This window comes from Oncorhynchus gorbuscha, linkage group LG12, assembly GCF_021184085.1.
Source record: "Oncorhynchus gorbuscha isolate QuinsamMale2020 ecotype Even-year linkage group LG12, OgorEven_v1.0, whole genome shotgun sequence".
Classification (NCBI taxonomy): Eukaryota; Metazoa; Chordata; class Actinopteri; order Salmoniformes; family Salmonidae; genus Oncorhynchus; species Oncorhynchus gorbuscha.
The window spans coordinates 73,808,417-73,835,899 of NC_060184.1; the positions used below are offsets into that span (position 1 = coordinate 73,808,417).

Consider the following 27,483-nt stretch of genomic DNA (forward strand, 5'->3'; position numbering starts at 1 on the left):
ACTATATGGAGTCTCTATATATACTGTATGGAGTCTATATATATATATATATATACTGTATGGAATCTCTATATACTGTATGGAGTCTCTCTCTATATATACTGTATGGAGTCTCTCTATATATATACTGTATGGAGTCTCTCTATATACTGTATGGAGTCTATCTATATACTGTAATGAGTCTCTCTCTATATATACTGTATGGAGTCTCTCTCTATATACTGTATGGAGTCTCTCTATATACTGTATGGAGTCTCTCTATATACTGTATGGAGTCTCTCTATATATACTGTATTGAGTCTCTATATACTGTATGGAGTCTCTCTATATATACTGTATGGAGTCTCTCTATATACTGTATGGAGTCTCTCTATATATACTGTATGGAGTCTCTATATATACTGTATGGATTCTCTCTATATACTGTATGGAGTCTCTCTATATACTGTATGGAGTCTCTCTATATACTGTATGGAGTCTCTCTATATATACTGTATGGAGTCTCTATATATACTGTATGGAGTCTCTCTATATATATACTGTATGGAGTCTCTCTATATATATACAGTATGGAGTCTCTCTCTATATATACTGTATGGAGTCTCTCTCTATATATATACTGTATGGAGTCTCTCTATATATATACTGTATGGAGTCTCTCTATATACTGTATGGAGTCTCTCTATATACTGTATGGAGTCTCTATATATACTGAATGGAGTCTCTCTGTATACTGTATGGAGTCTCTCTATATATATACTGTATGGAGTCTCTCTATATATATACTATATGGAGTCTCTATATATACTATATGGAGTCTCTATATATACTGTATGGAGTCTCTATATATATATATACTGTATGGAGTCTATCTATATACTGTATGGAGTCTCTCTCTATATATACTGTATGGAGTCTCTCTATATACTGTATGGAGTCTCTATATATACTGTATGGAGTCTCTCTATATACTGTATGGAGTATCTCTATATATACTGTATGGAGTCTCTCTATATACACTGTATGGAGTCGCTATATATATATACTGTATGGAGTCTCTATATATACTGTATGGAGTCTCTCTATATACTGTATGGAGTCTCTCTATATACTGTATGGAGTCTCTATATACTGTATGGTGTCTCTATATATACTGTATGGAGTCTCTATATATACTGTATGGAGTCTCTCTCTATATACTGTATGGAATCTCTATATATACTGTATGGAGTCTTTCTATATACTGTATGGAGTCTCTCTATATACTATATGGAGTCTCTATATATATATACTGTATGGAGTCTCTATATACCCGAATGGAGTCTCTATATATACTATATGGAGTCTCTCTATATACTGTATGGAGTCTCTATATATACTGTATGGAGTCTCTATATATACTGAATGGAGTCTCTCTCTATATACTGTATGGAGTCTTTCTATATATACTGTATGGAGTCTCACTATATATACTGTATGGAGTCTCTCTCTATATATACTGTATGGAGTCTTTCTATATATACTGTATGGAGTCTCTATATATACTGTATGGAGTCTCTATATATACTGTATGGAGTGTCTATATATACTATATGGAGTCTCTATATATACTGTATGGAGTCTATATATATATATATACTGTATGGAATCTCTATATACTGTATGGAGTCTCTCTCTATATACTGTATGGTGTCTCTCTCTATATACTGTATGGAGTCTCTCTATATACTGTATGGAGTCTCTATATACTGTATGGAGTCTCTATATACTGTATGGAGTCTCTATATATACTGTATGGAGTCTCTCTAAATACTGTATGGAGTCTCTATATACTGTATGGAGTCTCTATATATATACTATATGGAGTGTCTATATATACTGTATGGAGTCTATATATATATATATACTATATGGAGTGTCTATATATACTGTATGGAGTCTATATATATATATACTGTATGGAGTCTCTATATATATACTATATGGAGTCTCTATATATACTGTATGGAGTCTATATATATATATATATATATACTGTATGGAATCTCTATATACTGTATGGAGTCTCTCTCTATATATACTGTATGGAGTCTCTCTATATATATACTGTATGGAGTCTCTCTATATACTGTATGGAGTCTCTCTATATACTGTATGGAGTCTCTCTATATACTGTATGGAGTCTATCTATATACTGTATGGAGTCTCTCTCTATATATACTGTATGGAGTCTCTCTCTATATACTGTATGGAGTCTCTCTATATACTGTATGGAGTCTCTCTATATACTGTATGGAGTCTATCTATATACTGTATGGAGTCTCTCTCTATATATACTGTATGGAGTCTCTCTCTATATACTGTATGGAGTCTCTCTATATACTGTATGGAGTCTCTCTATATACTGTATGGAGTCTCTCTCTATATATACTGTATTGAGTCTCTATATACTGTATGGAGTCTCTCTATATACTGTATGGTGTCTCTCTATATACTGTATGGAGTCTCTATATATACTGTATGGAGTTTCTATATATATAATGTATGGAGTCTCTATATATACTGTATGGAGTCTCTCTCTATATACTGTATGGAATCTCTATATATACTGTATGGAGTCTTTCTATATACTGTATGGAGTCTCTATATACTATATGGAGTCTCTATATATATATACTGTATGGAGTCTCTATATACCCGAATGGAGTCTCTATATATACTATATGGAGTCTCTCTATATACTGTATGGAGTCTCTATATATACTGTATGGAGTCTCTATATATACTGAATGGAGTCTCTCTCTATATACTGTATGGAGTCTTTCTATATATACTGTATGGAGTCTCACTATTAATACTGTATGGAGTCTCTCTCTATATATACTGTATGGTGTCTCTATATATACTGAATGGAGTCTCTCTCTATATACTGTATGGAATCTCTATATATACCTTATGGAGTCTCTCTATATATAATGTACGGAGTCTCTCTATATACAGTATGGAGTCTCTCTATATACTGTATGGAGTCTTTCTATATATACTGTATGGAGTCTCACTATATATACTGAATGGAGTCTCTCTCTATATACTGTATGGAATCTCTATATATACCTTATGGAGTCTCTCTATATATACTGTATGGAGTCTCTCTATATATACTGTATGGAGTCTCTCTATATATACTGTATGGAGTCTCTCTCTATATATACTGTATGGAGTCTCTCTCTATATATACTGTATGGAGTCTCTCTCTATATATACTGTATGGAGTCTCTCTCTATATATACTGTATGGAGTCTCTCTCTATATATACTGTATGGAGTCTCTCTCTATATATACTGTATGGAGTCTCTCTATATATACTGTATGGAGTCTCTCTATATATACTGTAATGAGTCTCTCTCTATATATACTGTATGGAGTCTCTCTCTATATATACTGTATGGAGTCTCTCTATAGCCTTCCATGGCTGGCTTCTGTGCCTGTGATGGCTGCTCTGGAAATGTTATTGGTGCTAATGTTTGCATTTCCTTTCAGCTTCTCATACCATTATTGACAATAAGCAATTAAAACGTTGTGTTTGCTATTTATTTCTTACTGTCTTGTCTAAATTTCACGTTTGGTTTTGATTGTCTATATAATTATCTCTGTTATCTCTGGTAGTGTTCAGAGCGTACTGGTTTTCATACTGCCAGTTTGTCTCATTCCTATCAAATGAGGGGTTACTTGATGAGTGTGTTGGTCTACATTATATCATTATTTACCCTCTTTCTGGTTATTAGGGCATGATGCTCAAGAGAGACACCAGTTTACATTTCTTATTGTCAAAGTTTCTGTACGCTGTAGTAGAGACATATTGCTTGGCAGAGGCTGTCTAGTCTATTAACCCTTTAAAATGAATGGTCATGTCTTAGCATGCAGCTTGTCTGAATCTGTGTCTGATAAGTGTTGGTTTAGATGAAAAAGGTTCTCCTGCTGATAAAAAACAAACCATTGACTGCCATTCCCACGACCTCTGGTATTCACACGACCTCTGGCATTCACACGACCTCTGGCATTCACACGACCTCTGGCATTCACACGACCTCTGGCATTCACACGACCTCTGGCATTCACACGACCTCTGGCATTCACACGACCTCTGGCATTCACACGACCTCTGGCATTCACACGACCTCTGGTATTCACACGACCTCTGCCATTCACACGCCCTCTGCCATTCACACGCCCTCTGCCATTCACACGACCTCTGGCATTGCCACGACCTCTGCCATTCACACGACCTCTGGCATTCACACGACCTCTGGCATTCACACGACCTCTGGCATTCCCACAACCTCTGGCATTCCCACGACCTCTGGCATTCCCACGACCTCTGGCATTCACACGACCTCTGGCATTCACACGACCTCTGGCATTCACACGACCTCTGCCATTCACACGACCTCCGGCATTCACACGACCTCTGAAATTCACATGACCTCTAGTATTCACACGACCTCTGAAATTCACACAACCTCTGAAATTCACACGACCTCTGGTATTCACACGACCTCTGATATTCACACGACCTCTGTAATTCACATGACCTCTGATATTCACACGACCTCTGAAATTCATATGACCTCTCTCATGCTATTCTTCTTATCTTCAATCATAACAGCTGCAATAACATAAAACATTTCCTTTTTTCCATCCTTCTGAAAAATATGTACCTTCAACAAGAATGGGAGTGTTCATCTGTTTCATCTAAGCACGTGCTCTGTAATGATACTCTCTCTCTCTTTCAGGTGTGACGGGTCACCGGGTTCACCAACGTTTCGGGAGCATTCTGTTAACGTTACTTCACGCTGTTCAGAGTACGGGACGCAAGCAGGATAGTGGCGTTGCCAACAGACAGCACCCCACTGTAGCAGACACTAATACTGCATCCAACCACTACTGAACTAACCTCATCCACCCACACATCCTTCACTCACTCACCATCACTACTGGCAAACACAGACCTCTGAAGCTACCTTCATAGGAGCATGTATACTGCATGAAAAGGGAACAATTCTGCATTTTTGTAAAAGAAAAAATAACAATATATCAAAAGTTCTACATGTTTTACTTGACCTGTAAACTCAGACTCAAAGGTTTAAGAATGTATGTGATGAGAGTTAAGATAGTATAGATCATTATGTTGTATTTATTATCAAACTGCTCACTTAGAAACATGTATAATAGTAGGCTATGATGGCACAATATTTATCCACGCATTAGATGTGGCATTCATCTTGTCAGAAGTCCCCTTATTTATCCCAAATGCTGATTTTATCCAATTTTACAAAGAGTATTCCCTTTAAAAAGACAACAATAATATCTATGGTACTGTGGTACATGCATTTGCTTAGTAGGTCATTCATGCTCAAAGATGATTTTGTTGTTTTTACTTGTAAATATGCTTATTTGGTTTTCATTAATTACAAGGTGAGGATGAGGATGATGAGGCAAAATATTGTAGAAGCGTTAGTTAGCAGGAAAAGTTCAACAGACTCCATTACTGTGACCTCTGAGGTGATTAAGAAACCCCTTATTATACAGTATGTGTGTTCACACTATGGATTATACTTTCTTGTTGGCTTGTATCTGAAATTATACCCTATTCCATATGGGCTCTGGTCAAAAGTAGTGTACTATATAGGGAATATGATGCAATTTTAGATACATAATTGTTTAGACACATTCTTAAAGGAAAACTCCACCCAAAAACAATATTTTGGTATTTGTTTTATTAGTCCATTGTTGACATAGTCCCAAAATGTTTTGCTTGTAAAAAATCAAGTTTTCAAGATATGTAACTCTGAAAATACAGAAATCATCCCTGTATGAAACATTTTGCATCACAGGGTGCTGCGTGTTGCGTCACAGGGTGCAAAATGCATCATACAGGGATGGTTTCTGTATTTTGAAAGTTACATATCTTGAAAACTTGATTTTTTACAAGCAAAACATTTTGGGACAATGTCAACAATGGACTAATAAAAATTTTTAAATGTTGGTTTTTTTTTAGGGAGGGGGATTTTCCTTTAAGTCCTACCCAGAATCCTCCTCATCCCTGTGTGGCACATCCAAGCCTTAAAACTGTGCAGAATGGGCAGACAACAACCTCAAGTACAAGCCTGCAGTGTGTGTTTGTGTGCTTGGTTTCTCCCACACAGAGGCATCATGCCCAATCGAACTTGAGCTGGCACTATCGGGTGGCACATGCCCCCTCAATATCATCCACTGGGATGAGAATACATAATTAGCAGTGTCTTATAGAATGAATATTAAGACATTATATATATATATATATATATATATATATATATATATATATATATATATATATATATATATATATATATATATTCGGTCATCAGTGACCCCTCAGAGATATTGGGATCATGATGCCTCTGATCCCACCTCTTCAAATCATCAGCTGTGAAAACCGTCCTTGTTGAATGTGTTTCCCACAAGATAAATAAATGGATAAATACAGTTTGTTGGATCTATTTTTTATTTATTTTTTGTCATTCGCTGAAAATGTATTGGTGGTTGTGCTCACATAAACTCTACAGTGAAGCCATTTACAGTATCCCAGAGTGAGACTAGCCCACTACTCTCTTTTTTTCTTCTAACAAGCTACTAGTTATTTAACAAAAGGAACACCATTAGAAGGAAAGGCGTGACAAAATGGCTGATTGTACTTTCACTGAACACAAGTGCAGAGTCCGGTTACAGTCATGTGTTGCAAGTTAAGGTGTAAATCACGTTGGTTGTGTGTGACAGACTAGTAATGTTCCTAACCAAGCCAAATGTCCATCAACAAGACAGTTACTTTGAATTACGCATTTGAGAAGCAGTGTTTTGGTGGGGAAATTGAAATGTAATATGAAAATTCAGTTCCACAACAGTATTGTCTAGAGGGGCCTAACCAGTCAGAAACTAGGGCGTCTACTCAAGAAGCATCTCGGAGTAGGAGTGCTACCTAGGAGTGCTACCTCAGCTGCTTTGTGATCCCCCTGCTCAAAGGATGCTGGATGATTATAACTTTGTCGTGAAGTTAGCCTTTTGAACCATAGATGTGTTGGAGTGTACAGTACTGTACAAGTGTTAAGTGTTTTTGCTGAAGTTATACATTATATAGAAATGTTTCAAATGTGTCTTCGGCTTTGCAAAATTGTTTTGAGTATTTCAAACGGATCATTAGGCAAAGGCAGTTGTTGACTACCCAGTAGCCACAATGTATTTTCAATTACAGATTTGACCTTTCAGAGCATATTGAATCTGGCTTTCCTCTAATTCAAAGTGAAACTACACCAATGGAACATGAAGTCAACTGTGAAGGCACAGCTGCTCTGGCATGAAGCAGATGGGGCCATAGTGCCCACTGCCAATGGCTGTATAAGCATCACATTCACTATTCTAACTCTGAACACAAACCATGACAATGATCTATTAATGGTGCAATCCAAACCTTCCAGAGATGTGCAGCATTGTTAAATAACCAAATGACATTTACAGAAATATTACATTAATTAACATCTCTGGGATATAAAACAGGGAATCATTATGCGAGGTGGCATCTCCAATTAGCATTAATTATTGCATTGCAGTAGAGACTGAAAGAAAATTGCTTTAATGTAATTTGGGCATATACATTTAGAATACCGCTAAAGGGAACCATGGCATCATTAATAGCCGATATCCAACATCCCATTACAATTGAGGACCATTCCTTGTAAAAAAATAAAAAAAAGTTTATCGATATGGATCATTAATTATTAAAACGATGTTGTAAAATCAATATTTGATGGGGTATTATTATCGGTGGGCCATGTCAAACGCTCCTGTCTGACACTCCGTGCCGAACGTGCACACCTGTTCGGCTCAGTGGGTGAAACTGGCTAAAATGATTGAGGGTCAGTGCTATTAGAGATCCTTGAGACGTCCCTACCCTAAACCCTAACAATAATCCTTATCTAGCCCTAACCTTGAACCTTACCTTAACCATTTTAAATATGAACTTCAATGGGGGTAGGGACTACCAAGGACTCTGGATTGCACGGAATAATTATTGAATCGCTCTGTAGAATCTCGATAAAAAGCGCACTCGCTTCCCGCTCGTGACAGTAGTTTACGCGCCCCAAATCTACTCCCGTTTTCATTCTAGGTTCGCGCTCCAGAGACTTCTTATCAGTAATTTGCGTAAGCACAGTGTGGTTTCTGCTTTTTGTGTTGTATTTACGCTTTGAGCGCAGGCGGAAACATTTACAATTGACGTACGTACGCGCAAAATCACTTGCATGCTGCAGTTCCGTGCTGGCGCAGCGCGTCCTTCCGCTTATGCTCGTCCTCAGGCCAACAACACACAAAGTGTATTATTCCCTTTTGACTGCTTGACATATATCGGTGACGTTCTCAAGGGGACGACATATTGTACTACAGGTAAGAAACGTATTTTTTTTAGCGAATCAGATCGATTTCCGAAATATTGCATAATGTTTAACCAAGATGCCTGCGCGCTCACGGTTTCAGCAAAAGCTCGAGTTCGTCATTTCAGGAGAGTTCATGGCTGCTCGGGCATTTTCCATGTTAGTGTTACGGGCGCTTCCTCGCGTGCTTGTGGCTAGTCAGATACACACACCCTTCTCTCCCCACCGTTCAGAATGAGACAGATTGTTGTGTTGTCATTGAAATAAATTACGATTTTTACAACCAAAAGCAACATCGTATTCATGTTCTGTTGAAAACAATACGTGTATAAGCATAGCTAATAGCTAGCAAAAGGTGAGCAAAATAGGCTAGCTAACGTTAGCCAGTTAACGTCAGTGACACCCCCAAATCTAAAGCTATATTGCTAGCTTTCCCAATCGGTTTACTGTATGCATGGACATTAATTTGCCAATGAATTGGCTATACGACATTGAGATGTATTGCTATGCAAGCATGCATTCATAATGTAGCCATTTTAAATTTGCAACGTTATATAATTTATGATTTTCTGGGTTGAAAATGATCAAAGTCTAAGACATTCAATTGATGGGCGATTGTATCTGCCTAGATTGAATGTACTAAAATCATTTGGCCACCACAAATCTTGATTAATTTATTATATTTCGTTAAAAAAAACATTAAATGAAATGATTCAACAATGTGCCTATTTCCCTCTGGTCATGTGATCCATGTCGGGAGGGGATGGTAAACTAGTTATCTAAATAATCAAATCAAATGCTATGGGTCGCGTACACATGTTTAGCAGGTGCAGCGAAATGTTTATATTTCTAGCTCCAACAGTGTAGTAATACCTAACAATACATACAAATCCTAAAACTGAATACATATCATTGCATATAGGCTACTAGTAACGCTTTCCTATCCACATAGATTACTACATGTATGAGGTTGATATGAAAATAAATGATCAAACAAAACATAGCTTTTTAAGTCAGCCCATTATTCTGCCCCACAACAGCCACGATGGTGTCATCCAGAGAAACATCATATATCTGGCCATGACACACCAACAGTGCAGGAGAGGGGCAGCAGGGTAGCCTAGTGGTTAGAGCGTTGGACTAGTAGCCGAAAGGTTGCAAGTTCAAATCCCCGAGCTGACAGGGTACAAATCTGTCGTTCTGCTGCTGAACAGGCAGTTAACCCACTGTTCCTAGGCCGTCATTGAAAATAAGAATTTGTTCTTAACTGACTTGCCTAGTAAAATAAAAAGGAGCTAATCATTCGCAGCGTAGCCTAGTGGTTGGACTAGTAACCGGAAGTTTGTGAGTTCAAACCCCCGAGCTGACAAGGTACAAATCTGTCGTTCTGCCCCTGAACAGGCAGTTAACCCACTGTTCCCAGGCCGTCATTGAAAATAAGAATATGTTCTTAACTGACTTGCCTGGTTAAATAAAGGTAAAAAAAAAAAATGTGGTTACTGTTTTAGGATATTATGACCAGATTGCTTTCAGCTTATTTCCCAATGTATCCACAGACATCTAACAACATTATTTATATTGTTCCAGAATATCAATCCAAGATGTCAGAGACCGTGAAGTACATGGATGATGAACACAAGACCATCTTCCTGAAGATACTGAATGAGCAACGGTTGGAGGGTGAACACTGTGACATCGCGGTGGTGGTTGAAGATGTGAAGTTCAGGGCGCACCGCTGTGTGCTGGCAGCGTGTAGCAAATACTTCAAAAGGCTGTTCAAGAAGCATGAAGTCGACAACTCCTCAGTCATAGAAATCGACTTCATCCGCTCAGACATCTTCGAGGAGGTGTTGAACTACATGTACACGGCCAAGATTTCTGTGAAGATAAAGGATGTGAATTTGATGATTTCTTCAGGCCAAATACTCGGAATCCGTTTTCTGGACAAACTCTGTTCACAGAAGCGTGACATGTCCACTGAAGAAAGGAACGGCCAACATGACAAACCCTTTCCCTGTGATATTCTCAAAATGGCTCTCCCTACTGATGACCCTACATTGGGCCAGGATAACGACTTACAGGTGCTAGGTGACCATGACGACACCCCTACTGACGACCTTGTGGAAGAGCCAATGACCAATCACGACTTGGACAAATCGCCCAACACGGCATTGAGAGTGACGGAGGCCATTCTCAAAGAATGGCCTCCTGCCAATGAGGACGTGCACAAGGTGAGCTGTTACGACCAGGATGTGGAACCCATGGACACGGAGCAAAAAGACCTGGCGGGTCACACCACAACAACCTTAGCGTTCGCTGACAGCATCGGCGAGGTGAAGGACGAGCAGCCCCCCGGTTGGACCACAGCCACGACGGACATGAAGTTTGAGTACCTCCTCTACGGCCAACGGGAACAGCTCGCCTGCCAGATCTGTGGAAAGACCTTCATCGACGAGAACCGTTTGAGGAAACACGAAAAGCTGCACTCGGCCGAACGTCCGTTCATCTGTGAAATCTGCAGCAAAGCCTTCACTACCCAGGCTCACCTGAAGGAGCATCTGAAGATCCACACAGGCTTCAAGCCCTACCGCTGCGACGTGTGTGGCAAGTCCTTCATCCGAGCGCCTGACCTCAAGAAGCACGAGCGGGTCCACAGCAACGAGCGTCCCTTTGGCTGCCAGATGTGCGACAAGGCCTTCAAGCACAAGTCCCACCTGAAGGACCACGAGAGGCGCCACAGGGGCGAGAAGCCTTTCGTCTGCAGCTCGTGCACCAAGGCCTTTGCTAAAGCCTCAGACCTAAAGAGACATGAAAACAACATGCACAGCGAGAGGAAGCAGATGCCACCCAGCGCCCTGCAGACCGAAACTGAACAGCTGCAGGCAGCAGCCATGGCTGCCGAGGCCGAGCAACAACTGGACTCCATAGCGTGCTCATAGCACACAACGTTTTGTGACATTACCTTACTGGTCATGGACATCTTGAGAACAATCTGAGTTTTTTGATGATGTTTCATTTTGTATTTTATTTTTGGGAGGCCGACAAACTCCAATAATCAGATAGAGTTGATGTTGATCGTTTTTCTCGAGAACATAGTGAAATAAGATAGGATTTGTGGTCCTTCTGTAGCTCAGTTGGTAGCTCAGTTGGTAGAGCATGGCGCTTGTAACGCCAGGGTAGTGGGTTCGATCCCCGGGACCACCCCACCCATACGTAGAATGTATGCACACATGACTGTAAGTCGCTTTGGATAAAAGCGTCTGCTAAATGGCATATATATTTGACTGCATTCATTTATTTTTTGATTTATTTCACGTGATTTAGGCTTTCTCGCACTTGATTATATTGTAATGGGTAACTCATTTTTGGGGGTATTAATTAAAATATGTTTGTGTAAATGTTATGGCAGCGTTATGGATATAAATGCTACGACTACTGCCTCTACTCGGTTTTGGTTGTCAATATATTACTGCTGTTATACAGTACTGGTTTTATCAAGAAAACTGGAAATTAAATGTTTGATTTGTAAAAATGTATGAAAAAAAATGTTATAAACCACAACATTTTTTATGGTTAACTATTCTACAGCATCACATACACAAGTCTTACTGTAATTGACATCGAAATATGTGTTGCTTGAATAAACATGGTAGCCTCAACTGCCAACAAATCATCAATCTATTGTCTTTTACATTATTTTTGGAAATACATTATAGCTTTAATTTGTGTAGACTAGCCTATGTTTGCATGGATTGACATGTCCCAAAAAATATATAGTATTGTGAAGTAGTGAACTACATGTTGTTCAACTAGTCATTTAAAGACATTTTGCAGTAGCTTTTTTGGTAGTTGAACTAAATAAAAATATAGGTTGGGTTTTCAGTAGTTAATTTATTTTTTGCCATGTAGCGGTGTAGCTAACTACTGGAACTATACACTACTGTTTTACCATGTAGCGGTGTAGCTAACTACTGGAACTACACACTACTGTTTTACCATGTAGCGGTGTAGCTAACTACTGGAACTACACACTACTGTTTTACCATGTAGCGGTGTAGCTAACTACTGGAACTATACACTACTGTTTTACCATGTAGCGGTGTAGCTAACTACTGGAACTACACACTACTGTTTTACCATGTAGCGGTGTAGCTAACTACTGGAACTACACACTACTGTTTTACCATGTAGCGGTGTAGCTAACTACTGGAACTATACACTACTGTTTTACCATGTAGCGGTGTAGCTAACTACTGGAACTACACACTACTGTTTTGCCGTGTAGCTAACTACTAGAACTATACACTACTGGTTTACCATGTAGCAGTGTAGCTAACTACTGGAATTACACACTGTTGTCTTGCCATGTAGCGGTGTAGCTAACTACTGGAACTACACACTACTTTTTTTGCTTAAATAAAATATAGGGGAAGTAGGCAAGAATTTCCTTTATTTTTCAGCATCAGACCTGCCTAATTCTCCCTTGAAACAGTTTTTGTTTTTAATAGGCTAAATGACACATTCTGTTAAAAACATCTGAATTCAGAGTGATCTTTTCTTGCAATTCGTAGCCTATGACTTGAGATTTAGATATGCTAATTCATCACTAAGTAGTTTGGACTTTAGTTAACTATATTTGATTTATTTTCAGAGTAGCTTCCCCAACACCACTATTAACGCAGTGTTGTAAAGTACTTAAGGTAAATGTACTACTTAAGTATTTTTTTGAGGAATCTGTACTTTACTATTTATATTTGACAACTTTTACTTTTACTTCACGACATTCCTAAAGAAAATAATGTACTTTTACTACATACATTTTACTTGATACCCAAAAGTACTTGTTATATTTTGAATGCTTAGCAGGACAGGAAAATGGTCTACCACACAGACTCATCAACATTTGGTCATCCCTGCTGCCTCTGATCGGCATCTTTTGTAAATGATGTCGGAGTGTTGGACTGTGCCCCTGGTTATCAGTACGTTTTTAAAACAAGAAAATGGTGCCATCTGCTTTGCTTAATATAAGGAATTTCGAAATGATTTATACTTTTTCTTTTGATACTTAAGTATATTTTAGCAATTACATTTATTTTTTGATACTTAAGTATATTTAGAACCGAATACTTTTAGACTTTTACTCAAGTAGTATTTTACTGGGTGACGTTCACTTTTACTTGAGTAACTTTCTATTAAAGTATCTATACTTTTACTACAGTATGACAATTGGGGACTTTTTTCCATCAATGTATTAAAGTGCGTTCATCAAGACTAGGCTATGGTAGATCTATTCAGTCATTGTGTCACATTTTTTATTGATCTATTTGCTGACCTTGCTAATAACTTTATATTTGAGCGAGTTTTAAACATACACTATTCGTTGTAAATGTTTGTCAATATGTTATTTGGCTGGATTTATGGTTGACCCTGGGCGTTCAAGCATGCGCAGTAGGTCGCTTTTGGTACTTGAAAACTTTCAGGTGTCATGAGTTCTCAATCTCATCGAGAGTGTAATGGACACGATTGTGAATTGAGAACACGGACAACTCTGTTTACAGGTAAAGAATGCAAATACTTTCAGATATGTTAGCATTTTTCAAATGAAATAAAATAATTGGACAATTTTATGAACGTGTTTTGTCGACGAATTTCGAGTAATATTGCCAGATTATCGACCCTCCAATCAGTGAAATCGTGACATTGTAAATTGATCTACAAATAACCATCCGTAATTCGACCTCATGTGTGTTTTTAAAATGGTGTGTAATTGAAACTTTACAATATTATAACTATATACAGGTACAATTCAACTTGATATAACATTGTCTACTTTAAAGACTTAATTATTAACGCTACCTACGGTCGAATTTGAGTTATGAAACTGGAAGACAATGAAGGGCATGGAGGAGCAGAAACATCCAGCAGGAAAAGAACAGCATCAGAGTCTAAGATTGATGAGAGCCCAACAGACAGGTGAGTTTCCTGAAGATACCTCAAACCACTGGTCCTAGGTCAGGTTGTCATCATGATAGAATTGAGTTTGGGGGTGGATGTGTATCGTTGAGGTTACTATTCTCAGTGACAAGGTAGTAGAATAGAGCCTATCCATTAAAAAGAGGTCATTGTTTTAATATGAATATAAATCAGGATTATTATGAAAAGCTAAATTCACACTTCCCTATGGTCCAACACAGGAAGAGGAGTAAGGATGGGGAAAGGGACAAAAAAGAGGAAACCGAGCTGAAGCACAAGGTAATGTAATGCACCATTTGGAGTGTTTGGAGAGTGGAACGTCAACTATATGAAAGTTAAGACCAGACGGAGGCAGCATGCATGAGATCCACACACCATCTCAATTATATCGCATGATACACGCCAGGCATTCCTAATCAATCACTAACACACACGCCGTAAAATAGACCATTCATCCGTATGCATGTCTGATTATCATTTTATTTCATAGGCGAAACACTCCAGTTCTAAGCATCCTCGTAAACCTCTGCAGGAGCCGAAGATCACAAGGTGAGTATGGACAGATCTTAGGATTCATTTTCATACAGGGGATATGTGAAATCGCCCTTAAATTACAATCTCCCACTTACATGTCTTCATTCACAATGAAGGGTGTAGTATTCTCCGATGTGTTCTGTTTTGTTTAAATCAGTGGTCAACTTGTTAAGCGATCATCTGATTTCATCTTGTTTTAACAATGCATTTGTTTCTGTCTTTCCTTTATCAGTTCTGGGGGCTTAAAAGCTGTCTCGGAGAACGACCATGCAGATGTGAAGACCAAAAGTGTAGCCACGGTAAGAACCATCACCAGAGTTCTGTACATAATGACAAGATGCTCATGTCTCCGCCCTAACAATGGGAGTCATCCCAAAGGCGGGAAGGCAGGCGACAAGTTTAGGTCCTAAATAAGCCCATAGAAATGCATGGGTCTTATTTTGGACAGATTTTTGGTATGAGAGAAACCTCTCGCTTCACCTCTTCCTCTCTGCTATAACATGATATACACAGGCCTAGTTCCTGCATATCCTGTATTAGCAAAACATTTGAAATAATGTTTATTCATGGGGTTTCTGTCTTTCTCTCACAGGATGCATCACTACCTTCAGAAAAGAAGTATGTTTTTCTCTGATGTTCAAATTATTCACACCAAAAGTGAAAGTATATTCTTGAATGTGAACGGAGGGAAAGCAAAGGTGGTGATTTTATTTTATTTATTAGGGTTGACTTAAACAACAATGTCTCTGCCAAGCACACGGAATCACATGAGAGGAAAGTGACCAAGACTGAGTTACAGGAAGTTGACTTGTTTGCACCAATTGAGCATTCAGATATGGAGAGGTAGGCTACAATTGACCCTTTATTGCACGATGAGTTTATTTATTGACAAAAACAGTCACTTGGTTTGGGGTAAATTGCCTTTCTCTCTTTAACTAGGTCTGACAAAAAATCCAAGAAAACTGGGGATTCACAAAAAGATAACAAACACAAGGTAACTGACTAACCATTTATTGTTATTTTCAATTATCAGTGTTGTTGGTGATGTTGCTTGCCTTGTTTCTCACCTATTATGTCAATGTAGCACAAATCTAAAAGTAGCAAAAAGGGACACCACGGGACAGACGAGAGAAAAGTTGGGGAAATATCAGCTAACAGGTGAACATCATGAAGTTCCACAGTAAAAAATGCTTCATACTCAGAATATGCTATGCTCAGAGTGAACCAACTTTTTTGCGTTGTTCATTTTAATGACAATATCAAATATGTGCCATGCTTTGTGTTATGGTGGATTTTATAGTACATTTCCACAAAGCTTTATTTTAAAGCATTTTATCTTGCCATTGAAATAGTTTTCATTTGAAAGTCATGCTTAAAGTCTCATTTTATTTTCTCTGTAGTTCCGATGGCAACTCTAAAAAGAGGAAGAGCAAAGATTCACGTGAAACTGATGTTCTACCGACAGGTGACAGTAAAAAAGAAACTGGCGTAAAAAAGGAGAATGCCAAGAAAGAAAGGGAGAAAAAAGATAGAAGTGGTAAAGACACAAAGACATCCGATGAAAAGAAACGTAAAAATAAGCCAGAGGGAAAAGAAGAATCTAAGAAGAAGAAAAAAGATGGAGATGATGGGAAGACCAAGAAGGGTGGGAAAAAAGAAGGGGAGGACAGTACATGGAAATGGTAATTGCGCAGTTATTTACTCTGTATTGCATGTAATGGGCAAGCATCATATTTGACTGAATTTATATTTGTTTTTAGAACATTTTCCCCGTTATAGTGGTTGACATAATATTACGCTCATTTGTAGCCGGAACCGTTAACAATCGTTTGTTTCTAGGGGGACAGTATTAATAGTTCAACACACGTGTATATTGTTTTGACAGCGTTATGAAAGTCCTTGGCGCCTGTGAATCTCATTCATTCTTGGTCATCTGGAATGAACAAATACAGCTTTTATTTTGCAGACTTTATATATCAGTCGGTGAAATTTAATAGAAGTTGTTCTGCGGTTTACTCATTACGATTTTACCGAACTAATGCAAAGATTAAGCATGAGCCCAAAGCCAGGTGAGTAAACGATGGCTAAAGCTGTCAAATAGCTGATCTTACAGTAGCTTACTCCAAACCACGCATGAATAGTATAGCTAAGTAACGTTATATTCGTCAAAACAGTGCAGACAGCCAGGGTAATGCCATTTTGGAAGAGTAATCCTAGCTAGCCACACATTGTTAATGTAAAGGGGTACGTAAGTTAACATTACTTTTGCTAGATCTGGTATGGCAATATTTAATTGTCTCACTTGTATTAGATTTTAAACCTTCAAACCTTGTCTGTCTTTCTGTACTGTAATTAAATTGCGATACGCTTGTTGTCAGGTGGGAGGAATGTAATTCCAACAACGGGAACAAATGGACCACGTTGGAACACAAAGGTCCACTTTTCCCACCAGAATACGAACCATTACCAAATAACGTGTCTTTCTTTTACAATGGTGAGTTACCACCCTACATGAATCCATCTTACTCATCCTCATAGTTTTCCTGTGTCGTTTTAGCTTTACAGCAAAGCAGACCTAACATTCAACGTTCTGTGATTCATAGGGAACCCTGTAAAACTGACTTTGCCTGCTGAGGAGGTAGCCACGTTTTACGCCAAGATGCTGGACCATGAGTACACAACCAAGAGTTCCTTCCAGGAGAACTTCTTCACCGACTGGAGAGAGGTTAGTCTCACTGATTAAGTATAGCCTTGAGTCGAGACTTGCGTTTTGCAATGAACAACCACAGTTTTTAAGCAGCATTGTGTGTGTGTGTGTGTAAGAATGATGGTCAATGTAGTGGTTGATATTGAGCTCATCAGGATTTTACCTAACAGGAAATGTCAGTAGAGGAGAGGGAACAGATCAAGAAGTTGTCGAAGTGTGATTTCACACACATCAACAAGTACTTCCTGGATAAGTCTGAGGAGAAGAAGGCTATGACAAAAGAACAGAAACAGGTAACTTAGCCAAGTATCGAGCATAGAGCTGCATCAATAACATTATGTACGTATTGAAGTATATTGTTCCACATGCTTTGAATTTAATTGTTGGTACTTAATTCTGCATATCTAAGTGAATCCCCAAAATATATATTATTTTTTGAGGTCACACTATCATTGCAAATCTGGAAGTCTTTGTATTGTGCTTCTGTTAGGTCCTGAAAGAGGAGAACAGCAAGCTGACGGAGGAGTATGGCTTCTGTGAGCTGGACGGTCACCGGGAGAAGATCGGGAACTTCCGTGTGGAGCCTCCAGGGCTGTTCCGTGGCCGGGGAGAACACCCCAAGATGGGCAAGCTGAAGAAGAGGATCCAGCCAGAGGAAATCACCATCAACTGCAGCAAGTGAGAGCCCCCGGGAGAGCACTAGGAACAAACAACCTCTCTATAACTTTATGGAACTCCCAATTGGGAATTAGTGGCCTAACTAGTCAATTTAAATGGCAAATATGTGCCGAAAGGCAATAAGCTTTGGTTGTTTTTCCAGAGGCTCCAATATTCCGGTGGCCCCAAAGGGCCACAGGTGGAGGAAGGTGCAGCATGACAACACAGTGACCTGGCTAGCCTCCTGGGTGGAGAACGTCCAGGGAAACTTCAAGTACGTCATGCTCAACCCCAGCTCCAAACTCAAGGTACGGAGCCTTTCTCTTCACCTTCCTTTGCCTCAGTGGGGTTGTTTTAGTGGAAAAACAAACTCAAACGTTTGAGAAGAGTCTGAAGACTGAACTCAGTGAAAAGATGGCGTACATATCAAGCCAGTAGTTCAGAGTTTGCCTTAGACTGTTTTTCTCTCTGTGCTCAGGGGGAGAAGGACTGGCAGAAGTATGAGGTGGCTCGTAAACTCAAGCTTAAGGTGGAGACCATCAGGAGGCTGTACCGTGAGGACTGGAAGAACCGAGAGATGAAGACCAGACAGAGAGGAGTGGCTCTCTACTTCATCGACAAGGTACAGACCTCACAACTATCTTACCGCAGTGTGGTTAACAAAATGCAAGCACTTTTAGGTCATCTCAAACACATATTGTCAAACACTCATGTGTACGTACTAGAATTGGGTGAATTATTTCTTTGTCCCATCATGATTATGTACTCATAGAATATGGTGATGTACTATGGTATCCCCCCCCACCCCTGTAGACTCCGTTCATTCTTGTTCTTTTTGAAAGCGGCAACTTTAAGACAGAACTTCTTTAGGTTATTAGAATATTTGGGGAATAGGCTACTGTTCATCATTTTTACTTGTCTTAAAGCTTTCATGATGTGCTTAGTAGGAGGATAGGTTATTGGCTGTTTTGGTTTTCAACCTCGCGTGGAGGGTCAGGATTTTTTTTCCACCCCACACAGATAATTTATTTCTAAATGAGCTTAAACTTGATGTTTAACTTTTCATTCTGTGTTTCTATAGGCTGTTGATGTTTGTTCACTCCCTTGCTACCTTACATTTTTAGACGGTTCATTTTCTGTCCCCTTGCTAATAGTTTATAGGCTTTTGGAGTTGGAACTCCAGATTCATTCATTGTTTGATGAGAAAGCCATGCATGCATACAATGATGAAATTGTATAGCCCGAAGTCACAATCAAAACCTATTGAAGGGAATATAGCCTTTTTTTAAACGGCTAGATGCAAGATAGTTAGGAAATGTCTGTTTATAAAAGCAATTAATAGGTTTAGGCCCATGCATCTGAGAGAGTATTTTCTCAATGGACATTTGGAGCTGCTTTGGTGGAATTCTCAATTTTGTCTAGACTACGCTCCTCTCTTGCGTTCTGTATAACATTCAGTGCATTTGGAAAGTATTCAGTCTCCTGGATTTTTTTCTTCACATTTTGTTACATTACAGCCGTACTCTAAAATGTGTTTTTTTAAATATATATTTTTATCCCTCATCAATCTACACACTACCCCATAATGACAGTAGAAACAGTTTTTTGTTTATTTATTTTTTTTGCACACAAAAAACAACTTATTTACATAAGTATTTAGACCCTTTGCTATGAGACTTGAAATTGAGCTCTGGTGCATCCTGTTTCCATTGATCATCCTTGATGTTTCTTGATTGGAGTCCACCTGTGGTAAATCACCACCTTCCGGAGACACCTGAAACCCCACCTCTTTAAGGAATACCTAGGATAGGATAAGTAATTCACCCCCCCAAGTTTTAGATGCACTATTGTTAAGTGACTGTCCCACTGGATGTCATAAGGTGAATGCACCAATTTGTAAGTCGCTCTGGATAAGAGCGTCTGCTAAATGACTTAAATGTAAATTAAATTGGTTGGATATGATTTGGAAAGGCTGTCTATGTAAGGTCCCACAGTTGGCAGTGCATGTCAGAGCAAAAACCAAGGCAAGAGGTCGAAGGAATTGTCCATAGAGTGTCGAGGCACATCTGCGGAAGGGTGCAAAAATGTCTGCAGCATTGAAGGTCCTCAAGAACACAGTGGCCTTCATCATTCTTAAATTAAAGAAGTTTGGAACCACCAAGACTCATCATAGATGAGGCCTCCCGGCCAAACTGCGCAATTGGGGAAGACTGCCCTTGGTCAGGGAGGGGAAAGGGGATTGATGCTTGCTTGTTCCTATAGCAGTGGCTTCCTGAGTCTCTGAAGATGGAGCCACTCTGCTCTCCTTTGATCATTGAGAGAGCTCATTGGATTTCTGGCCCACAATCCGACCACAGCGTACCCCCGAGGGCTCTGGTAATGAAATTCTTCAACTATACAGATAAGATACATGCGGTGAATGCAGCCTTGGCGAAAGTGAGGGAACTTGCCAATTCTTGCAGAGAAATGTTGTTCCCAGATCTCTCCATGGAAATCCACAAGCAGTAGAAACACTTGGACAGTGTCAAGCGGCTACGGACTAAGGCTATTCGGTATGGAATCATCTTTCCAGTGCGCCTGAAACACCAGGGGAAGCAGTTTCTTGAGAAGCTAGGCAGACGTGTGGAATTGGAGCAACGCTGAAGAAGAGGCAATAGCACAACGTGAAGTTAAACTTTGATCTATTTTTGGGGATTTTTTTTTGTACTGTTGCTTTCGGTTTTGTCTTAACAAGTATTTAAAGTTTGAGCCAGTTCACCGTGTTAGTTATCTAGTAACATGGTAGCACTGTCTATTCGACTATAATAACATGGCCAGTTTACAAGTAAGTCTTATTATAAATTTATGTACCATTAAACTTTTATTTTATGCAGTGGAACATCCTGGTGCGGGTTTGTTTTATTTAGGCCTATAGGAGGCTGGATCACCGAGGTCTTATTTTCTGGCTTACTCCTGGTATTTTGTTTTGGTTCTTTGTTAAATGGTGAACATAATAATAATAATAATAATAATAATAATAATAATGACAAAATGGCGGGGCAGAAGGTGTACAAAGTGGGAAAAACTGCAGAGGCAGAGCTGGCTCCTTATACGTTGAGCCTTATACTGTTGAGCTCCTTATACGTTGAGCCTTATACTGTTGAGCTCCTTATACGTTGAGCCTTATACTGTTGAGCTCCTTATACGTTGAGCCTTATACTGTTGAGCTCCTTATACGGAGTGTCACTAGGAGGGGGAGGTCTGTTAAAGACTTTGGGGTAAGAGGGTTAATCACACATTCATGGTTGATTGTTAGGCAGTTGTTTTTGTACGTTGTGACGTGCTTTAAAGCGTCCTTTGTGTTTTTGTTTATGGTGGTAACAGAGGACTATTGGTATATTATTGCTGATCTCATGTGCTCTTATGGGGCAATGTTTTAGTTCAAGTGACCCTGGTAAATTTGATGAGTCATGGTGTTAAGGTTAATTTACATCCTGGAACTGTAGGGGATTAAATAAATCAGGTAATAACTAGATTAGAACAACTTCAGGCGAAGATCATATTTTTGCAAGAATCACATATATTATCTGGCAACATTCCTAAGATATGCAAGAGGAGGCCTGGGCAGATCACTGCAGCCTCATTTAGTTCCCATGCAAAGGGAGTTATTATTCTTATCCATAAGTCCATATCAGATATTGCGAACAATTTGTGATCCCGCCGGCAGATATATTATTATATGGAATACCTTGCTGTCTGAGCAGTTTTAATTTAATGCATATGGTCCCAACGAAAATGACTCTAAATTCTTTAATGATTTGGTTTTAAACCTTTCCACACTTCCTTGTGATTATATTGTTGCAGGAGACTTTAATTGCACTTTAGATCCTGTTAAAGATCGCACCTCAGGTTCAAACTACTCCCACACCTAATCTAGGAAAACCATACAGCATTTTTTGAAGGATTTAAACTTAATAGAGATTTGGAAAGAACATAACCAGATGATGTGGAATACTCCTGTTACTCTAGCACTCACTAGACCTATTCCCAAATTAACTATTATTATGTTCTCAGTAGCATCACACTCTAAAATTTGAATATTGTTTTTATGATAACATTTTTATCTCTGACCATGCTCTAGCATCTCTTATATATTCTATTTTAGTAGGTGACCCACCTAAATGGTGCTTCCAACCTAAATGGCTGCAAGATACAAGTTTTACAGAATACATTGGACAGCAGTTTGACCTATACTTTATACAACAGACTTCAGCTTGTACTAGATGGGAAGCCTTTTTTGTGTGCGCTGAGGGAACTTTATGCACTTGGCCAGATGATTCTGCATCTTTGTTGCATTCTTCACATGATTTGGCAAATGTACACAGCTTTTCCTTCTACATTAGCTGCAGTGAAATGTCTCCACACATCAGATAGTGCCTGTGGCATTTTCCTGTAAAAAAAGTTTTAAAAACATTGCAAAAAAAAAAAAATAGTTAAGCAGTTAGATTAAAAGTGTTTTAAATTAAACATGTATGGAAACAGGTGAGTTAGCAGGCTCAAGCAAGCTAAAACCCACATGGTAGCAAAAACTAACTAGCATAAATCGTTAACAAGTTAGAAATTATTTAAACACACTTTGCTGTAGGCTACTATTTACCAGTCATTAAAAAAATCATGTATATCATATAAAATATTTTCACCCCACCCAGTATTGTAATCAAAACTTACCAGAAAGCATGTAGTCCTTGGCTCAGACAGTGGAGCAGTGTGGGCTCAATAGCATCTCATTAGTGTGCAAGATCTTGAGAATCAGATGTACATGTGATGGATGGATGAATGCACTGTGCATGCAGAGGGTTGCAATTCCATTGACTTGGGGATAGTTTAACCAAAATATGCCACAAGACCTAGAATTTCCTTTTGTATCCCACTAAAAAATGTTCACTGTTATAAGCTTACTTTAATGAATTTAAGCAAAATTCCCAGCCTTAAATTCCCATGGAAGAAGTCTGGAGATTTACCGGAAAGATTACGACCCTTTGCAACCCTAGAGGTATCACATATGATATCCCAAATATTATCAGTAAAATTGCCTCTCCATCCCAAAGTGTTTATCCTGGGGTTCTACCCAATCAAACCTCATCTAAAGAACCAAGTATAAACACTTACAGATATGTGCTTGTTGCAAGCAAAACGCTTGATAGCTCTTGCCTGGGAAAGTGTGAACAGGCCTAGTATTGCCCAATGGCTTAGGGAAATTTATTGCCTAACTATGGAAAAGATAACATGTACGTAAACAACACTTTTGAAAAGGTTTGGGGACCATTTTTGAATTTTGTGGAGCAGAGTGATGTGGGTGAAATATTGGCTAATGAAGGGAACTCTGGGTAGTGGACTATGCTTTGTGTGCATGTGGGGTGGTGGTGAGAGCGATCCGATTGGCTTGTGGCGCTGTATTTCATCTGAAATTTGTCCCAAATGTTCTATCCTATTGCATCAGACCACTGTACAATGTAATTTTGGTGGTTTTACACTTCTGTAACACTTGTTTTGTCTTAGATGTAACTTTTTTTTTGCTGTTAAGTATTGTTTCTTTTTTATATCTGCTTATGACTTAAATAAGAAGAAAGACATTTTTTTGTGTGTGTGTGATTTCTGTTTTCGATTTTAAAAAATAAAAAAATCTTAACCTGTTTTTGCTTTGTCATTATTGGGTAATGTGTATAGATTGAGGGGGGGGTGGCTTATTTAATACATTTTCGAATAAGGCTTTCAAATAAAGTTGAGGGGTCTGAATACTTTCCGAATGCATTGAAATAGGCGATAGCAAATAGAAATACAGTAATTACTCAGAACGTGACTTCTGTGCTGCCCGACTCCGTGCTTGCTCACCGCCAGTCGTATTCAAAATGGCTAAACCGTCGTCTGCCACATGACAATGTCACCGGCATCAACGGTGGCTGTCAAGACGGTAATATGCTAATATTACCCAACCCTACCTTGTACCCACATGTACAGTATACATCTCCTTCACTAACGTGTGTGTGTGTGAATGTAGCTGGCCCTGCGAGCGGGGAATGAGAAGGAGGAGAGTGAGACAGCGGACACGGTGGGCTGCTGCTCTCTGAGAGTGGAACACATCACCCTGCACCAGGAGAAGGGGGGCCAGGAGTTCATGGTGGAGTTTGACTTCCTGGGGAAAGACTCTATTCGCTATTATAACGAGGTGCCTGTGGAAGGCAGGGTGAGCAGCACTGTCTAGCATCTGTTACATCTTCACTCCTCCATTGTTATGCGGTGTCAAGGGTTAAACATCTGTCTAATGTGCAAAGACATTATTTGTACACAGGTTTTCAAGAACCTGAAGCTGTTCATGGAAAACAAGGATCCTGAGGATGACCTGTTTGATAGAATAAATGTAAGTTGAAGACCTGCACCTGGTTATGTCATGTTTGCTCTAAAATGAGTGTCACCCAAATAATGACTAGCTAGCTATGTGATACACAGTAGGCTTATCTAGCTCTGCAGATACAGTTACGCTTGGTTGTTGTTTGTTTGGCAGACTACCTACTTGAACAAGCACTTGAACCAGTCCATGCCGGGGTTGACTGCTAAAGTGTTCCGAACCTTCAACGCCTCCACCACCCTGCAAGAACAGCTCAACAAGCTCACCACGGGTTAGTCCACTTCTGTTTACACCATCAATGCACTCAGTGTAGTTTTTATTTATTTTGCAGATCTAGTTTAGAATAGCTGACAAGATTTCTCCGCTCTGGCTACCCTCTGTGACATACGTGGCCCTAGTTGTTTTTCTCCACTTGGTCTCGGGACTAATACCACCCATGCTAATATATCTTCCAAACACTGGCTTCTCGGACCTTATCACTTGTGTTCTAACTGTATGAAGCTGTGAAACAAGCAGATAGTATAGTGAAGACGGTACAATATTGAAAGACATGCCTGTTTTCCTCCTCAGCTGATATGAGTCTGGAGGAGAAGCTGCTGTCCTATAACCGAGCCAACAGAGCTGTGGCCATTCTCTGTAACCACCAGAGGGCAGCACCCAAATCATTTGAGAAATCCATGCAAAACTTGCAGGACAAGGTAACTGGAATATGTATGAATGGTGTGTGTGTATATATATATATTATTTTATTTTTCCCCTGGACAGTTTATTTAGTAGCTAGTGCTTCTTATAGTGCCATTTTAAAACCATCTATCTAATGTTCAGATCCATTATCTTGATTATTTTTTGTTTTATTACCAAAGAAGCATGTACAGCAATTCCCTTTAACAGTGTATCATTGTCTAACATACTCTGTTTTATTGTTCCAGGTTGCGCAGAAGCAGGAACAGTTAGATGTGGCCAGGAAGGAGCTGAAAGATGCCAAAAAAGAGCACAAGAGGGGCGGAACTGAGAGGACCAGGAAGTGAGTACTTTTTGATAGGCTGAAACTGACCAGTGAAATTAGCGACTCTTGCAGTTGGTCATTTGACTCTACTGTTACTGACACTGTAGGATAACCAGTGGATTTAACCTTTCATAACCTATAAACTACTTCTACAATGGCAGCTGGAAGGGCTATTTCAAATTGCTACTGCGGTGCTTGTTAGGTTACTGAGCCTCTTGTTTTAACATCAGATCATTCTGTTGGTCAAATTTAAGCCAGGCAAGCTCAATCAAGCACAGATAAATAATTATACTGCTCTCTCCAGGCTTGTTGAGAAGAAGGAGGCTGTGGTGAAGAGGCTGGAGGAACAGCTGAAGAAACTCCAGCTGCAGATGACTGACAGGGAGGAGAACAAGGTCATCGCTCTGGGCACATCCAAACTCAACTACCTGGACCCCAGGATATCAGTGGCCTGGTAACCACCATTTTAGCCTAACATTTATCCTTGACCTCTGTCTGTTCCTGATAGAGGAATTCTACATTCCTGAGTATTTTGCAGCCAAAACCAAATTTACACTCTTATTTAATTCATGATAAGTTGTAAGTTTATCATTTGCATGAATTAGCAAGAGACCAGTCTTAAAAACAAGTTCAGCATTTATTCTTGATGAGTACTGACCCAAAATACAAAGAACATTACATTTTAAAGAGAGAACATAAAATGACGTCATCAGTTTCACACTCTCTCCCATCCTTACAATAGCGTAGTATACTCAGGCCTGGAGATCTTTTACTCCCCTCATAAAACAGACATTCCAATCTGTCTAAAATATATACTTTTTCTCCCCTAATGGAACATAACCCAAACATTCTTATCTTGTCTGAAAAGCTATATCATCTCCCCCTTAAACTTCCCAAGAGGCACAGACAATTCATTCATTCTGCTTACATTTTCAGTAACAACTTAACCAAGAACTCATACTTTTCATACCATAACATAATAGTATTAGAATAAATGGTTCTAATCAATAATGTATACAAATTAATCATTTCAACTATAATTTCCTCTAACAGTTCCACAGCACTTGCTGCCCTCTAAAAATATTTTTTTTCACTTTGTATTTTTGTAGCATGTGAATGACTTTTACATTTATTTTCATGGCAGGTGTAGGAAATTCAATGTGCCAATCGAGAAGATTTACAACAAAACCCAAAGAGACAAGTTTGCTTGGGCTATTGATATGACTGAAGAAGATTTTCAGTTTTGAGCTGTGTCGCCCTGTCAGCAAGACAGATTTTGCGTTGTTTCCTTTCCTCTGTTACTTATTTTTATGTTCCCTTTATAATTTCAACTACTTAGGTCTTTATTTGTTGTTGGTTACTAGCAGTGTTTGTTTTCTGACTTGACAACGCGCACATCAGTGAGAATTAATCAGTTATAATAGACGAGGAACATTTTGTGTTTAAGATTTGTTTCTTTTGTTAACAATTGTAAATGTGTGAAATAAAATACCTTTTCATTGATATGTTAAGTGTTTGTTGACGCCTTACTCATGAGTGAATTTCTACGGCCCTTCAAAAATATACTGAACAAAAATTATACATGTAACAATGATTTTAATGAGTTCATAGAAGGAAATCATTCAATTGAAATACATTTATTAGGCCCTAATCGATGGATTTCACATGACTGGGCAGGAGAGCAGCCATTGTGGGGGAAAACTCATTGTCTGGTCCTGTCTTCTAAGTAGGTGGTCTTGGCTCATGCTTTTGAGAG

The 27,483-nt window shown here is 39.0% G+C and overlaps 3 protein-coding genes across 13 annotated transcripts in view; all 3 read left to right on the forward strand.

Annotated features, from left to right (window-relative positions):
* LOC123991381 (protein 4.1-like) overlaps positions 1-5,813 on the forward strand; it is a 123,366-nt gene extending 117,553 nt beyond the window's left edge. For all 9 annotated transcript variants that reach the window (XM_046292923.1, XM_046292924.1, XM_046292921.1 and 6 more), the window contains one exon: positions 4,794-5,813. Coding sequence is in view for 1 of the 9 variants with exons in the window: in XM_046292926.1 (XP_046148882.1) it covers positions 4,794-4,799 (6 nt within the window). In the remaining 8 variants the exon portion in view is untranslated. The remainder of the gene's footprint in view (positions 1-4,793) is intronic.
* Positions 5,814-8,321: 2,508 nt separating this feature from the next.
* LOC123990279 (zinc finger and BTB domain-containing protein 14-like) lies at positions 8,322-12,142 on the forward strand. Its single transcript, XM_046290868.1, has 2 exons — positions 8,322-8,478; positions 10,053-12,142. The coding sequence occupies exons 1-2, from the start codon at positions 8,337-8,339 to the stop codon at positions 11,402-11,404; spliced, it is 1,494 nt and encodes a 497-aa protein (XP_046146824.1). The 5' UTR covers positions 8,322-8,336; the 3' UTR covers positions 11,405-12,142.
* A 1,774-nt stretch (positions 12,143-13,916) lies between these two features.
* LOC123991383 (DNA topoisomerase I, mitochondrial-like) lies at positions 13,917-27,230 on the forward strand. Of its 3 annotated transcripts, none has more exons than XM_046292932.1 (23): positions 13,917-14,023; positions 14,303-14,438; positions 14,660-14,717; positions 14,929-14,987; positions 15,205-15,271; positions 15,565-15,590; positions 15,696-15,815; positions 15,912-15,966; positions 16,057-16,130; positions 16,373-16,654; positions 17,351-17,466; positions 17,576-17,697; positions 17,850-17,972; positions 18,170-18,357; positions 18,500-18,644; positions 18,815-18,958; positions 24,374-24,559; positions 24,665-24,733; positions 24,878-24,992; positions 25,292-25,419; positions 25,651-25,745; positions 26,032-26,181; positions 26,872-27,230. In XM_046292932.1, exons 2-23 carry the CDS (start codon positions 14,341-14,343, stop codon positions 26,972-26,974), a joined length of 2,523 nt encoding a protein of 840 aa, XP_046148888.1. In that variant the 5' UTR covers positions 13,917-14,023; positions 14,303-14,340; the 3' UTR covers positions 26,975-27,230. The 3 variants fall into 3 exon arrangements, with proteins under 3 accessions (XP_046148888.1, XP_046148887.1, XP_046148889.1); XM_046292931.1 differs by having other exon boundaries at positions 13,964-14,023; positions 14,339-14,438; XM_046292933.1 differs by lacking the exons at positions 13,917-14,023; positions 14,303-14,438; positions 14,660-14,717; ... (5 more) ...; positions 16,057-16,130; positions 16,373-16,654 and adding an exon at positions 16,826-17,041.
* Positions 27,231-27,483: the final 253 nt, after the last annotated feature.